The 16,964-nt window shown below is 46.3% G+C and overlaps 1 protein-coding gene across 2 annotated transcripts in view; it reads right to left on the bottom strand.

The window, feature by feature from the left end:
- Igf1r (insulin like growth factor 1 receptor) overlaps nt 1–16,964 on the bottom strand; it is a 285,642-nt gene that overhangs the window by 14,004 nt on the left and 254,674 nt on the right. For both annotated transcript variants that reach the window (XM_036185489.1, XM_036185497.1), the window contains 5 exons: nt 12,653–12,755; nt 11,908–11,978; nt 6,497–6,726; nt 6,127–6,234; nt 1,523–1,688 (listed from right to left, as the gene is read on the bottom strand). In XM_036185489.1, coding sequence (XP_036041382.1) covers nt 1,523–1,688; nt 6,127–6,234; nt 6,497–6,726; nt 11,908–11,978; nt 12,653–12,755 — 678 coding nt within the window. The remainder of the gene's footprint in view (nt 1–1,522; nt 1,689–6,126; nt 6,235–6,496; nt 6,727–11,907; nt 11,979–12,652; nt 12,756–16,964) is intronic.

The following is a 16,964-nucleotide window of genomic DNA, read 5'->3' as shown; positions in this document are numbered from 1 at the left end:
ACCACCCAGGTACTTGTACAGTGGCTTCCTTTAAGGAATACAGCATGTCCCCTTGCATCAGGGAGTGAACGGGAGGCAAGAAGGCTCTATCTCAAAGGCACGGTAAGAGGAGGCCTTTTATCTAGAAACTTTGGGGCAGGATAGCCTCTTGGCGGCTGACCACCAAGGTGGGCTTTTAAGGGCTCCAAAAATGAGCATGCAAACCCAGGGACAGGTACGCTGGGGGACTCTGAGTAACTCCAAATGACAGATGTCTGCTCTATAATACAACTGCATGCCAACAACCCCAACTCCTGCAATCAGAGCAAATGAAGACCGAGAGCCCTACTTGGGATACTTCTGTAGAGAAGATATTCATTGCTCACTGAAGAGACAAAACGTTCATTCGAAACAATCACTGCTAGGGTCCAGGCAAGTAAAAGATCTCTAGCACGCAGGTTCAAGAGGTGGCCAAAGGCTAGCGGCTGATAGCTTTTGCTGTACGCTGTCCCCTCTGCTCTTGCTCAGGATGGACGCTTGGTCTGTTTCTGAACTGCTGTCCTATCACAGTAGGAAGGTAAAGGCCTGGTAAATGCAGGTGGTTTCCTGGCAACTTTGTCACTACTTAAAAAAAATTATTAAAAGACAAATAAAAAAACATAGCCCACATATGAACTGAAAGGCTGGGGAGTGTCTCTAGCTAGTGACCAGAAATAAAGTTCAACCAGTTTTTTGGTTTTTCGAGACAGGATTTCTCTGTGTAGCTTTGCGCCTTTCCTGGAACTCACTTGGTAGCCCAGACTGGCCTTGAACTCTCAGAGATCCTCCTGCCTCTGCCTCCCGAGTGCTGGGATTAAAGGCGTGCGCCACCACCGCCCGGCAACCAGTGTTTTAATATCACAATGTGTTGGCAGCAACAAGGGGTCTAACAGGCAGGCAGGCTGAGTAGCTACGGTCACGGTGGGAAGTCCTGTGTATGACAGAAAGGTCAAGAGCCTGGAGCTACCACTGGAGGCTGGAGGATGCAGCTCAGTGGTAGAGTGTTTAACTAGCATGCGTGAGGTCCTGGGTTCAAGAGAGGGGAGAACTCTGAGCCGAGCAGTCCCAGGGGAGAAAACCAGTAAAGAGTGCTCTCCCTAACCTCACACACCTACCTTATCACCACCACCAGTCTATGCAGGGGCTTCATCATTGGGCAATGCCTCCTAGGAACCTCATGGGCCTATGTAGGGACAGTGTTCTTTGTAAGCTAATAAGCTTGAGGGGGGTTGGATGTTGACTTTTATCCTCAGACCAAAATTACCCAAGGAAGCAAGCTGTCCTGATTATTTCTGTAACCTACATTCTGCCCGAGACCACCATGTTAAGGTGCTCTTAGGATCACAGCCAGAAATAGACAATCACACACCTTGGCACTTAAGGACAAGCCACTGTACCTCGGGGATGTACTGAAAACCTCTCCAGGGGCACTCTCACCACTGCAAAGGCTCTAAAGCACCCGAGAGTTCAGTTTCTGCTCCAATCAGGAAAGCAAAGGACACACCTCCAATTTTGACTGTGAAGTCTTCAGCTACCATGCAGTTCCGAGCAGCAAGGTCTCTGTGGACGAACTTGTTGGCATTGAGATACGCCATGCCGTCTGCAATCTCTCCAGCCATCTGGATCATCTTGCTTAAACTCGGAGGAATTGGGACTACATTATTCTGTTGCTGATTTCAAAACAAAACAAAACAAAACAAAAACAAACGTGAGCATCTGGGACTTTTTTCTTCTTCTCCTAACTGTAAGGTTTATTCTAGGTGTGGCAAATCCATGTTCTTTTGTTTGTTTGTTTGTTTTTTATGAGACAGGGTTCTTTTCCTGGAACTCACTCTGTAGCCCAGGCTGGCCTTGAACTCACAAAGATCCATCTGACTCTGCCTCCCAAGTGCTGGGATTAAAGGTGTGTGTCACCACCGCCCGGCTTATTCTAGGTGTGGCAAATCCATGTTCATTTAATCTGAGCACCATAGGAGGCCTGCAGGAAGTCAGGACTTGCTCAGGAGGATCCTATCATTGCTGAGCTTTGGTGCTGTGTGCTCGTGATAATGTCATGTGCTTGTTCCCTGACCATATCACAGGGTGGCGAGGGGAAACATCAACTGTACTCTCCTTGGGTCCATCATGACCCTTTCTCTTTGTTCACTCCACACCCATGTATACACGTGCATGAATTATGTAAGGAATCACCTTTAATTGTTCCTCCAGCTATTCACTGAGGCAGGGTCTCCCCATCAATTCCAAAGCTGGTTAACATAGCTGACTTTGGGCATCCCAATTCATCCTTCCAAGGCTGGAGTTACAGGTGGATGGCTACACCCACTCAGCATTTACTGGTGTCTGGGGACCTGAACTCCTGTCCTCACACTTGTGGGGCAAGTGCTTTTACCAGTGGCCATCTCCCCTGTCTACTATTTTCTGTCTGGAGCAGGACAAAGTATTTCAAGTGAAACAGCTAGTTTGGGTATCAAGGATTCTCAGTTACTTAGGTTCTCACTAGTTTAATACCCCTTAATTTCCGCAAACACAAATGAAAGTAAGAGGAAGGACAGCACACCTGTGCAAAGGCTAGACCGAACAATGGACACCACATGCTCGATTTCACGTATAAGCTGCCAGGACTTAATCATCTTCACCCCCTTCTTCTAAGGTACAACAATCTGGAGACTAATGCTTTCATCTTGGATTACTGTTGTTTATGGGCACTAAGGACAACTGAAGTTCAAATGAGCTTACCTTGGGGGAACAAGGTCAGTGACCATAACATGGACAAATGCCCTGTTTTGCAGAGGAGGGCAATGCCTTTGGCACTGAAAAGAATTAATCTAAGGAGTGACAAATTCATTTTGACAAAATAAACTAAATTGTGCCTAAGGGGCTGGTGAGATGGCTTAGCCTGTAAAAGCATGCCGTCAAGATTGAGGAGACCTATGTTCAATCTCTGTGGTGGTCTAAATGAAAATGGTTCCCATAGACTCATAGGGAGTTGCATTATTGGAGGTGTGGCCTGGTTGGAGGAAGCGTTTCACTGGGGGTGGGCCTTGAGATTTCTGAAGCTCAAGCCAGGCCTTGTGGTTCACTCTCTCTTCCTGCTGCCTGTGGATCCAGATGTACAACTCTTAGCTCTTTCTCCCAGCACCATGTCTGCTGCGTGCCACCATGCTTCCTGCCATCACAAGAATGGACTAAACCTCCGAACTGCAAGCCAGCCTCAGTTCTCAGTTAATTATTTTCCTTTATAAGAGTTGCTGTAGTCATGGTACCTCTTCAGAGCAATAGAAACCCTAAGACAATCCCCCAAGACAGGCATGGTAAACGAACAGAACCAAATCCCTCAAGGTGTATGCAAGTACACAGACACACAGACACACAGACAATCTGAAGGCTTCATGTGAAAACCAATCATGATCCCACAGTTTACACACTAACTAGCTTGTGTGTCTGTACCAATACAGCAAATTATGCCTTGGTTTCCCCAAGTGCAAAGTATCTCATGCAATACTATGAAGTCATCTCATTTTCTCCTAGGTCCCATACATCCTCCTCCTGAGTTATTTTGAGAGTCACAGGAAGACCATGACTAGGATTTGAGATCACACTCTCTGGGCTGTTCTACAAGGCCTCATGTACTCTAGCCATGATGAACACTCCAGAAATGCTGGCTCTTGCCCAGGGTTGCTAAGTTCTCGTGGGATGGTGAAATCTAGAAACCAGGTTACAGCCCTCCAGCATGCCTAGGAGTACTCTCCATATTTCATGATAGACTTAGTGGAGCTCATTCATTCATTTAATCATTTCCACTTCAACTCAGGGGATGTTTCCAGGGGATGTGACAGCATCTGGAGGAAGCCTGAATCTCCCATTTCTTTTACACTGGTACTTCCCCGTCTCACTCTGTCTTTCAGTATCTCTAGGGTTTTAAATGTGCATGGCAAAGCAGGACCTCAGCAGGTGACAAGTATTTAGGCTCATAACACATATTGGAAGATGAATGCTGTATAAGTGTTCAACAGGAGGCTGTCACTCATCATGTGAAAAACAATCAACAAAAAGGATTTAATTATAAGCAGAAAAGGCTGACTTTTTGTCAGTTCATGATATCATGCTGTCATTTCCCCCTCATCTAAGGAGAGTAGAAATCTTTTATTTGGTTATAGCTCCCTAAGATGAGCACACATTCATACATCTCTCAAGTTAAATAAGCAAATTCCAATGGGGGAAAGGTAGAATATACTGAAGCTAGGTATAAACACTGAAGCTAGGGTATAGACACTGGAGCTAGGGTATAGACACTAGAGCAAGGTATAGATACTGCTAGGGTATACATGCAAATACTTTTTTTATCCTGACATGAGTTAGAAAGACAAAATTTAGAACAGATGAATCTAAAGGTAAGTTTTACTTCTGAAAGTGGTTTTTAGTAATTCACCTTGTCTCTTTATTTTTTATTAACATGTTCTGTATATGGGTGCTGTACCTGCATGTACGTTTGTGAACCACCTGCACAACTGGTGCTCATAGATCCCCTAGAACTGTGGTTAGATCGTTCTGAGCTGCCATGTGGTGCTGAGAATCCAACCAGGGTTCTCTGGAAGAGCAGCCAGTGCTCTTAACTGCTCCTTGGAGCCATCTCTACAGACTTTATCTGTCCCTTATACAGGGGAAACTGAAAGCCCGAGGCCTCTTACAGTTGCCTGAGGATTGGAAGTAACCAATGGCAGAACAGACCTGAGGCCACAAGTTAGGGGTTTTATTCTGTGCCTGAATTAGGAATGAAAGGAGTTACGCACTTCCTGATTTAAGGAGGTGCCTCCAAGGACCACTCTCCAGGTGTCTATTGGATTAAGCTTTTCTCCTTCTGTAGAATGGGTATTAGTGGGGCAGGAAAAGGCTCCACCCAGAACTCAGGACTGATGCTGGGAGAAACAGAGGCTAGTGGAGTTACCAGCCATCCATTCAGAGCTAGTGGCTCTCTTCAACCCCCCAAAAGCACACTCTATCAGAAAATGAGGGTATTTGTGAACAGGGACTCAGGACTAAAATGAAGGAGCTGACCCTTGGGAGACGTTTGAATTGTAGAGGAAGAGGAAACAAAAGCTGACACAGAGAATGGGAACAGAAACAGCAAAGGGATGGGAAGAGGGACGTTTCCCTTTGGAGAGAACGCAGGGAGACAAACTGCTTATCCACAATAAGTAAAGCCAGGGTCAGAGTGAGGACAGCAGAGCCACTGAGGCAGCCCCACAAAAGACAGTTGGCCCTGGAAATTTTGCTCAACGTTCGCCTACCAGTTTACTCTTAGAATTAAGGACTTATAAAACAGATTTACACATGCTAAGAAGGGGAAGTCTCCGCAGTGACCAATGAAAAGTTACACAGGACCTTATCAGGTTTACAATGTGAAATTTCCACTAGACTAAGCCAAGATCGTGCAACTGGGATGATCACTTCAAAGTTCAAGCAGGACGGACACTGGCTTATCTGGTTGGTGCAGTTTGAGAAGTCTCTAAAGCAAAGTCAGTGTAAGGGGAGAGCAACATTTGCCATCAAGGTATCGGGCTGTGTGTGTGTGTGTGATGGACTACTGGACAAACAGCTGTCTTGTGCACTGACTGGGTAGAGCCAAAGTCAAGGCACCCACCAGCCTAAACACTGAGCTTTACTAAACACACACAAACACAGCCTTGGGACGAAGAAGGGGCACTCTCTAAGGACCATGACAAGAGAAAATGCATGCTGGGCAGAGTCTATTGCCAAGTCAGTAGAGGAGGCCAGCCAGGGCGAGGGAAAAGGCTGTGGGAAGGGTTGCCCTGATATGTCTAGAGCAAGTGGGGTTGTCATGAGCTGTAGGCAGGGGTCGAGGGAAGGCAGAAACAAGAACAGAGATGTTGAGGTGGACTGGATGGGATCCAAAGACACACAAGATCCTCTCACCAAGATTCCAGTCTGCCTACAGTTGGACACTTTTCTACTGAGGGGACCCACAACGAGGCATGCAGCAAGACACTCAAGGCTGAGAAGTAAAGGGATTTCAAAACATGTTTCCTACAACAGAGCTCCCGAGGGAAACAGAACAGGTCAGAAAACATAGTGAGAATCAAGACTGACCTCTTCTGGCCTTAGAGACCGGAGATAACTTTTGAGATCCCCACGAGTCATTAGTTCCATGATGACCAGGGTAGGCTGACCTTGGGACACCACACCCAGCAACCGGACCTGGAGGAATCAAGAAGAGAAGGACTTCAGAGGGGTAGGGCAGCCCACATGATGACTTATGCTTCCTGCGGCCAGGAGCAGAGTTCTGGTGAGAGGGTGAGGCCTCCACCTCCTAGGTCTGTGGGTATCAGGAATGCAACAGGGAAACTATCCATTGGGTAGAAGGCAAGGCAGCCATGCCAGAGTTGTGACGAAGGGCACAGAAGTGGCCCTAGCAATGCTTTCTGTCCATGTCTGATCCTGGGGTGTCAGACCCTCTTACCACATGGTGACAGTTGAACTCCTTCATCACCGAAGCCTCGTTGAGAAACTCGATTCTTTCCCGCATACTTGCAGCCTCATTGACGGTCTTGATGGCTACTCTGGTTTCAGGCTCATCCTTGACCACGCCCTTAGCCACTCCTTCATAGACCATCCCGAAGGACCCTTGTCCAAGCTCCCGGCTCATGGTGATTTTCTCTCGAGCTACCTCCCATTCATCGGGCACGTACACTAGAGAGGAAGAGACGGGCATTGAAACAGGCATGGAAAGGGCTCTTACACAGTCTAGAGAATACACGAGACTGTTCCCCAAAACCCATGAAGGAAAGTATCAAGGTGCAATAGAGTCCAGGACAGGCACTCAATCTTGGAGGATTCCATGACACTTTGAGGGTAATACCAGCATCTAAGAACCAGAAGGAAACAAAGAAACCCAGACAGGAAAGAAAGTAGTAGTTCCCCTGTCCTTCCTTGGCAAAAACTACAACAAAAACCCAGTTGAACAAAAATGAAAAAGCAAATTAACCCTAAGAGACAGAGAAAGTAGGATTTTTTTGCCCATCTTCATCATGGAATTAAAATGAATGGCAGAAAGAGAGAGCAGAGTGGGGATGGATGGGAAGGGAAAGGACCAGAGTATGTATGAGAATAGCTAATCTCCTCCTCCTTGGTGAGCCTAGCTATCAGCACCAAGCCCCAGGGTAGGGTTTCTGAGAACCCGAAATATGGCTGCTCCAATCGACATGGGCTGCAAGTAAAACATACACCCTATTACAAAGACTTGTTTAAAACAAGCAAAGAAAAGTTTTAGAAGACTTTATTTACTTAGTGACTATTATTTTATTTATTAGTTTTTCAAGATAGGGTTCCTCTGTGTAGCCCTGGCTGTCTTGGAACTCTCCTATTATAGACCAGGCTGGCCTATTTTTATTTATGTGTACATGTCAATCTCTGTCTGTCAGTCTGTCTCTCACTCTGTGTGTGTGTGTGGTGGGGGGTGCCACATGTGTTTGGATGCCTAGGGAGGCCAGAAGACAGTGTTGGACTCTCTGGAGCCAGAGTTCCAGATGGTTACAAGTCTCTTCATGTGAGTGCTGGGAACTGAACTGGAGTTCTCCAGAAGATGTGCAAGTACTCTTTACGACTAAGTCCTTTCTCCAGCCTGTATTCCACAGACTCGGTTAGAAGTAAGTTTTAAAAGATTACTCCTGTAACTGACTGTTGGGTGTATTTAGATTGAATGAGAAGTGTAACTAGAAATTATTCCACTGGCTCTGCTTTCTACTTAAAAACATGACTACTGTTCATGGTAGCAGCACACACCTGTAATCCCATCCCAGCACTTGGGGGATGGAGGTTAGAGAGGCGGCTTGTTACTTTGAAGAGAGCCTGGACTACATAGTGAGATCACGCTTCAAAAAGCCAAGGGGACATGCCTGGGACCACTGTGCTCCTCAGACCATCGTAGGTCATGTACCTCATTCCACCCTTTCCACAGCCATGCTTGACAAACCCAATATGGCGGAGATGGAGAAACTGTCAGTCAAAACTAAAGAAGGCAGCGACTCGAAATTGCTCAGCCTTCAGAAGAAACGACAGAAAAGGAGAGGAGCACGCTGCAGGAACGCCGTGTGCACCGCACGCACGGCCTGCTTGTTTCCCTCCAGAAACCGCAAAGAGGGTGGGTCAAGCTTCAGTGACCATTCTGTCCCTTTGACATCCGAGCACTGAGGCGCCTGCCTTCCCCGTCTGAGGGGAAAGAGAAGAGCTCGCACGTGGACGAAGGAAGAAACGGGGTGGGAGGCAATGGGAACTACAGTAAAAATCCAAAATGGTTGAAGGTATCCTGCAGGCAGCAAAATGCAGTTTAACCCAAGCATTGCTGTTTTGCTATTCAAGTGATCTGAGTTACTGGAATGCATAACGTTTTTAAAAAGTCAATTTTATGCACGGGTGTTTGGCCCAAAGGTATGCATGCACACCGTTATGCATACAGTGCCTGCGGGGGCCAGAAGACTGCACCAGAGCTGTGGAACTGGAGTTACAGATGGTTGTGAGCTGCCATGTAGGTGCTGGGAATCAAATCAGGGTCCTCTGGAAAAGCAGCCAGCGCTTTTAACTTCTGAGCATAATTTTTAAAAATATAAGTTTTAAAACCTAACCAAAGAAACAAAACCAACCCCAGAAGCTGGGACTATAGGCCAGTGGTAGAATGCTTATCCAATGTGGAAGAGGTTCAGGATCCCCACTGCAGGGGATCTCCGGTGAGACACGGGAGCTCTGGGACTGAGGGAGACTTGGTGGTGATCCCAGGCCTTTGGCCCGTACTCTGTAACCTTAAGGGCCTCCCTGACAGGAACCTGAACAGAATTCCTCCTCCAGCTTCCAAGTTTGGGTATGTTTGATCTGGGTTGAGAAAAAATTAAATAAATGGAGTTTTCGGAAGAAAGGAGACAAAGAAGGAAGGAAAAAAGAGAAAAGCCAGTAAGAAAAGCCAAACACAAGCTCCCTTCCACAACTTCAGTGGGTAGAGTAAGAAGTGAAGTAATATTAAACTAAGACGTGAGCCCTGTAAAAAGAATATTCACCCCACGAGACCCATCATCCAGCATGGACACCGACATCCCTGTCTAAAGGAGGGTGGTCAGCAGATACTGCCTGGAAGCCAGAAGGAAGTCCTGGCTCAGAGAGGGCACTGGGAGGGGATTGTGGCTGCGTTTGCCTTTGTGCTTTTGGAAGATCAGCTACAGCTGAAGCCAAGAGGCCACTAGCAGGCCACCGCAGTGACTCTAATGCCCTTGTATCACAGGCACTTACCTTTAAGTGATGCCTTAAGGGAAGGATGTTTATTATAAATTTGGTGTTGGAACACCAGCAGTTTACATTCTGAAGAATGTAACATACATACTGGGATGGTTTGAATAGGAATGGCCCCACAGGCTCATGCATTGTGATACTTGGTCATTAGGAAGTGGCTCTACTTGACCGAGATTGGGTGGTCTGATTGGAGGAAGTATGTCACTGGAGGTCTCTGCCTGCTGCCTGTGGACCTTGATGTAGAATTTGTAGCTACTCTCCAGCACCATGTCTGCCTGCATGCTACCATGTCAGCCTGCATGCTACCATGTCACCCCATGACAGTAATGGACTAACCCTCTGAAACTGTAAACCCCAATTAATTGTCTTCCTCGTAAGAGTTACTGTGTCGTGGTGTCTCTTCACAGCGGCAGAACACTGACTTAAACATCTTCTTATCTGTTTAGTCATTTATTCCCATGATCTGATTTTTGGGACAGGATTTCACTACGCAGTGCAGGCTTAACTCTAACTTGCTATGTAATCCAGGCTGGCCTTGAATTTATATTTTTGCTGCCTCCATCTCCCCAGCTCTTGGGCTACAGGCATATGTCATTACACCTGGCTCCTACGCACATTTTCGTATTTCATGGCCCATATGCGTCTGGTAATTTCTCAACTAGGATTCTGTCCGCCATGGGACTCCGACAGCTTGTGACTCTGCAGAGGCTGATCTTGCTTAGGAGAGCAGCGGAAATAAGGTCTTTATACACTAACTCTCAGTAAGGATGGGGGTCACTGTCTCCATTTATTATCTCCAAGGATCCAGGCTAGCTTTTAATGGGAATTAACTATGTGGCTTGCCAGAGAACATGGAGTTAAAGCCAATCACTTCCATTCTTTGGGAGGTCCCTGAAGTTAGTGCCTTCAAACCTCCTTCTAAATTCAATCCAGCAGCTGACTTTAGCCCTCATACCTCAGCGTCACCAGCCAGAGTGGTTCCTAAGTGCGTACAATGTTATCAGCGCTTTCCTGTAGGGGATTCTCAGTGCACTCTTGACAACAGTGACATGCAGATTATCTTCAGGAGAAAGAAGTCTTTAAACACCTTTGAGCTGCAATGGCACTTTGTCGTTCTTTGAGGAAAACTGCTTGGGCAGGGCTTGTCCAAAGGCCAAATAAATCAAGTTCAGATGAGGTGACAGTGTCTCACCTGCTGGCCTGGGTGGCGACAAGCCTGTTCTTGCTTTGTTTTGAAGGAAAGAAAGACTATTTCTCTAGTTCCACCCCCCTTTTTCTCTTTTACAAAAGCAGTTATTGGCCTGGACACCATGGCGGCATGGTGCTGGCTACTTCGGAGACTGAGATGGATGTGAGCGTCACTTGAGCCCAGGAGTTTGAGGCTGGCCTGTATAACATAGTAACATAGGGTCCCGAACATGGTAGGCAAATGTCCTAGCACTAAGTCACATACCCAAACCTGCTCTGCTTATTTTTAAAGGAGAAAGACCTTTTCCATAAGCAACAACGCTCTTAAGTGTGGGGCACACCCTCCTAGGGTATTTTCTATGCTTTACAGACACAAACATATGCAAGTAAAACCACACATATTTTTACACAATGCTTTTAAATTACCCAAGTACTTCTCTATTTTTTATATTTGAACAGGACAACCAATCAGAACAATCCTATTTCTTTTCTCCTGCACATCTACTTACATGTCTGCAGCAAGAAGGGAGAGAAGAAATATTTCTCCTGAAGATACTTCTCCGAGCTCACGCCCCTGTGTTTTCACTGCGGACCTGCTCTAGCCCCTCCTACGGCCAGCTTCCCTCTGTGCCCCGGCAACCTCATAGTCACATCACACCATCAGGATTCAGGAGAAAGGGCTGGGGATGCCCCCTCGTCCTGACTTCTCACTGTTCAGCTGTGTGAGCCTGACCAAGTCCTCCTCAGACATTCTTTCCTGGCCTGCATCTAGATAGGTCTGAGAAACACTACAGGAGCTTAGTGAGGAAAGGCCCTCAACTTAAGGACTACATTACAGGAATCCTTCCCAACTTACCTAAAACGTCTAAAGTTAAATAGGTAAAAAAGGGACAGTTAAAAAGACAAAAGGAAAAATAGCCACTAGGTACAACCAGTTTCCAAGTCAGTAATTAAGTGACTTTCATTAGTTATTGCGAAGGGGAATATAAATGGGAGGGGGTAAGCTGTATGAGCCCAATCAGGACAGAAGAGCAGAGGGATTCTGAGGTCATACATAGCTACAGAGCGCTAACTGGCCAGGGAACAACCACCCAGAACTGCCTGGTCAGCGGCAGCACGTCCTTCACTAGACGATAATAATTAGTGTTTTACTTTGCTGTGAGATTTCAAGCAATCGAGTGAACTGATTACTAGTTCATCTGTATGCATCTCTACAGCCTGGTTTTCACTGGGACATCTCAGAGTCCCAGAATTTTTGACCAAGTCACTGAGTGCTAAAAATGTTATTAAAAGACAAAAAGGAAATTCTATCAAAGGCAGATCACTTCAAAATTATGCAAAGCTTTTATCCAATTAATGGTACCTGACAGCTCCCATATTCCCCCCCACCCTGGTCAGGATCCTTACCATCAGCGGCACTGAAATACTCAGGGTTCACAGAAGCATACAGCACTCCATTGCCCAACCTGCTGTTATTTCTGTAAAAAAAATGAAATTCAGGTCAACAACCCCATCCCTACACGTTGCTGTAAACACTTTCATCTTTTTTTCCTTCCTAATTTATGACTTATCTTGAGAAAGAGACAGAAAGCATGCTCACTGCTAACGGGGCCCTTATCTGTACTCCTGATCCAGACCCTTCGGCTGCTTTGGTAGCCTCAGATTAGAGCTTTTAAGGGAACATTTGTGTCTTTGCTTCACTGGAAATAACAAGGCTCACTTGATGGGAGGGCTGGACTGGCATGCTTGGAGAAGCTCTTCACAAGTCAGCAATCTGTTTGCCAGAACAGCCAAAACATTGGTGGTGGCGCACACCTTCAATCCCAGCACCCAAGACGCAGAGGCAGGCGGATCTGTGAGTTTGAGGCCAGCCTGGTCTACAAAGCAAGTTTCAGGACAGCCAGGACTACACAAAGAAACCTTGTCTCAAAAAACCAAAAAAGGGGAAGATGGGTCCTGAGAAAGAAACAATCCCCCTTTTGCTGTCACTAATCATTAGAAAAATGCTCTTCTTGCCTCTGGAGAATATCTGTCTAGGAACTCAGGTTGTCCCGTCTACAAAGTATTTCCCCCCACAGATGATCTATGTTCAAGTTCAAATTATCAAACAAGCTGGCTACACCTATCATCCTCTGCTGGCCCAGACACTCACCTCTTTCTATGGAAGACATACAGCATGATTACCAGCCCCCCCACAATCAGCAGGATGGCGACTGGCAGAGCAATGATCAGATGCATGAAATTCTCATATGTAGCTGCAGAAACAAGAAGAAACAGGAAGATGTCATGTCAGGAGGTGAGTAACTGGCTTGTCTTGTTGTTTTTATCTATGGTTGGAAGTATGATAAAACCATTTCTGAAAAAGCCTTTATTCACCCAACACACACTAGGAATCTTCAAGGTAGTGTCAGGACTACCCAGCAAACAAACCGAACTGTTCAGAGAAACAGGTAAATAAAATAAAGACTGAAGTTCTTTTAAGTACTCTATTTTCTGAAATAATAGCTCACAAATGATGGCCTGAAGGCAAGTGATTTTTGTATGTAGTTTCGTCAAAGTGCATACATTTGCTGGAGTAAAATGAACAGACTCTTACACACATACTAACTGCTCATGTTATGCTGATCTTTAAGAAAGTTCCACGGACAGCTTGCTCACCCCCACCCCTGCCCCCTACACTGGATGATACTTCTTGCCAATGTTACTCTGAATTTCCTACAAAATATGCGAAGCAAATTCAAGTCTGAGACGGTAAGAACTGACCACAGAACTTGCTACCAGTACCTGTGTGGCAGATGATGGGCACCAGGGGCTAAGGTCTCTACCCCTGAAACTTCTGCCAGATGTAAGAACTCAGTATGCAGACAGGTGGAGAAATGTGAATGCACCCTGGGCAGGAACACATGAGAAAAAAGAGAACACGGGGAAGACAAGGGATGTCCCTTCAGGAAAAGTCCTTTAGCTAGAGTCTTGAGGGAGAAATGTATGCTTTCCCTCAGGTAAATAGCCTCTCATATAGAGGGATGGCTTACAGATGGCACTGGATGGAAGGCAGTTGATGGAGGGTTTGGTTCAAGGTCAGTGGTTTCCATTCCATTTTGCAGATTAAAAGGAGTGATAAAGCCTATGAACATTCCACAACAATGACCAGGGCATCAAGATATCCCTGAGCATGCAACAGTGGCACTTACATCTTGGGACAACCAACAGCTGTGTAACTGGACTTAGGGCCTGCTCAACAGGAGGAAATTCTTGCTTGATACTGTAAACCCAGCTACTATCTGTGACCGATGAGGTCATGAACCTTGGAGAAGAACCTACCACTACTTCCCTAAATCAGGATACTTTCTCACCGCATTCTAAACACTTCTACCCACAGAGAATTGCAGCTTACAGTCCTTATCAAAGAAGCTTCTTTTCTGCTGCAGATGGAGAGCATTAGAGAAAACAACTGGTCAAACAGAGAACAATGGACTGTGGGGTACCCATTTCTAAGTGAGACACCTACATCACAACCCTTCTCATGAAGGCTCATGGAACACTCCAGGAAAGTGGGTGGTAAGAGTCTGAGAGACAGAGCACCAGGGTGTCTGCGGAGATGGTACCTTTTCTAGACAGGAGAGTGGCATACATGAAGTCTTAACGACAATTTCCTGAACAAGACCTGCGCAATGACACCACCAGCTGCCATGCTTACTAGGCTGGGGGAAATCTCCTAAGACCTCACCTACTAGATGAAAAGCTACATAGAGGCAATGCCGGGAGAAAGAGAATCAATTTTTTCCAGGCAACAGGCCCCCTGGTAGGTTATCCAATACCAAGTGGTCAGCCCTAAACACATATACATACAAATCAACACTAAATGAGCTTGGCAAGCTGTATTAATATAAATATGTAGGTGTGTGCTGTGTAACAACAATAAAGTGGTCACGTGTTTGAGAAGGAGGGGGACATGGGAGGAGTTGGGGGAGAGGAATGGGTGGAGATGATGTAAATATAGTACTCATGTAAGAAATTCTCAAAAACTGAAACTAAAACATTAAAAATTAAAAAAAAAAAAAAAAACCAAAAAACAAAACACAAAGCATCAGTGAACTCCTTCAAGGCCAGAAGTAAGCTGATCAGATTCATGTATTGGGGAGATGAGTGTGTGTGAGGACAGACTGGGGGGTCCTGTGCACTCCCAGGTTTAGGAAGAAATCCTCTTCTATAAACAAGACCAGAGAGCTGACCTAACTTCCCAGGGGTTGCATTGGTAAAGGGCAAGTCAAGTTCTCAAGTGAGAGCCTGGCCCTCCTGCAGTCCTTGCTCATAATAGCCCCAACACAAGAACAAGGAGGTTCGAGCTCATGGTGGTGAGCACAGCAACAGAGAGGCCAGATTCCAGATATGTATCAGAAAGAGTCCGTGAGCCCTCAGTTACAATGGAAAAACAAACAGAATTAGTGGCTGGAGAGAAGTTGAGTTCTTATCTGACCGACCAATGGAACACCGATAAGGAATAAAAAGGGTATTTCGATGGCAGCATTCTGGATTTTGGGTTTGTTTATAAGAAGCCTGTAGTAACTACTAGACACCCAAGCAGATGTGCCTACACTAAGGCTGACGGGATGGCTTTGTGGGTAAAAGGACTTGCTGGGTCACTCTCTAAACCTGAGTTCAATCCCCGGAACCCACTGAAAGGCAGGAGAGAAGCAACTCCTCAAAGCTGTCATCTGATCTTTCCATGTGTACCATCATCGAAGTCCACAAGCGCATATCGCACACAAGGTAATAGTAAATAAAAAAAATAGAAATGTCTGCTTGGAAAGGAGCTGGGAACTCACTGGAGACATCTTCATGGACCATAAGTCACTCGCCAAAGGTTAGTACATTTCTAAAAATCTATTTACTCTTGAACTATAACAAAAGCTGAATTCATTTTTCAAATTAAATTTGTTTTTTAATCCAGCATCTTTCAAATTGAACGAGGTACGGCACCTTCCAATTCCTGCAAGTATTCAAAGGCATCCCTGCCAGATGAGGAGCTCACAGCTTTTCTCTTCCCCTAGACAGTTCTTGGTTTTGTATTACTGATACCACCGGTCAGGCTGCACTGTGTTCTTTCTGAGCTTCCCATTTCAACAGGGACACAGAGAAACTGGAACGCACCCAGAAGAACAAAACTGCTAGATAATTGTCTATGCAACTGGTCCTGAAGAAAAGGCTGGAAGACCTGAGAATACTTAATCCGGAGAGGAGAACTCTGAGGAGGAATTTAATAGAATTCAAGCACACGGAGTTCCTTAAACACAGCAGGTGGTGCCGAGTTTTCAGGGCACTCCTCCTCTGAGGATTAAACACAAGGAGAGCACACTAAACCTCAGCAGCAGAGTCTTGCTGGAACCCAGGAAAACTTCCCAGGAGCAAAGAAAGGTAGCAAGCAGCTTCAATCCCTTCTCAGGTCTGCCAGCTTCCATGGAGAAAGCCCATCAGAGGGCTTCTGAGATGCTCCAGTGGTGCCCCAGGATTGATGTTACAAACAAGGGCAAAGGCAGCTACAAGCATGCTTGCTCGCTCGCGCTCTCTCTCTCTCTCTCTCTCTCTCTCTCTCTCTCTCTCTCTCTCTCTCTCTCTCTCTCTCTCCTAAGGAAAGCCAGGCTCACTCAGCTCCAGAAGCCAACACTGCTACTTCAGAGAACACTACCAAATAGACCTAGGCTGTGTACCCTAGGATAAGTAGAAGGGTGGGGAAGGGTTGGGGGACTGTGACTAAGCCGGGGCAGACTCGCAGACACAGCAGGGCTCCAGTGTTGGTGCGGCAGCACAGTGTACTATGGTAAGAGGGCAAATGTCCCCCAAAGGCTTGGATGTTTAGGGCTTGCTCGCCAGCCCGTGGCACTACTGGGAGGTAGTGGCAACCTTAGGAGGTGGTGGGTCCTAGGGGGAGTAAGTTAGGTCTTTTGAAGGTAGGTGTCCTCTGAGAGAACTATGGAACCTGGGCCCTTTCTCAGTTTTGGAGTAAACTGCTTTGCCGCATCATGCAGACCAAAAGCAACAGAGCCAACTGACTAAGGACTACAACCTCCGAAACCGAGAGCCAAATTAGATCTTCTCTCCCTCTGATTATCTCAGTGTTTTGTCACAATGGAGAGAGCTGCTGCAACATCTCACAACGGAGAGAGAGCTGCTGCAACATCACTATGGAGAGAGAGCTGCTGCAACATCACTATGGAGAGAGAGCTGCTGCAACATCACTATGGAGAGAGAGCTGCTGCAACATCACTATGGAGAGAGAGCTGCTGCAACATCACTATGGAGAGAGAGCTGCTGCAACATCACTATAGAGAGAGAGCTGCTGCAACATCACTATGGAGAGAGAGCTGCTGCAACATCACCATGGAGAGAGAGCTGCTGCAACATCACCATGGAGAGAGAGCTGCTGCAACATCACTATGGAGAGAGAGCTGCTGCAACATCACTGC

The sequence above is a fragment of the Onychomys torridus genome, chromosome 1 (genome assembly GCF_903995425.1).
Source record: "Onychomys torridus chromosome 1, mOncTor1.1, whole genome shotgun sequence".
NCBI classification, from domain to species: Eukaryota; Metazoa; Chordata; class Mammalia; order Rodentia; family Cricetidae; genus Onychomys; species Onychomys torridus.
The sequence above is the reverse complement of the archived record's forward strand: the minus strand, read 5'-3'. Positions and strand labels throughout refer to the sequence as shown.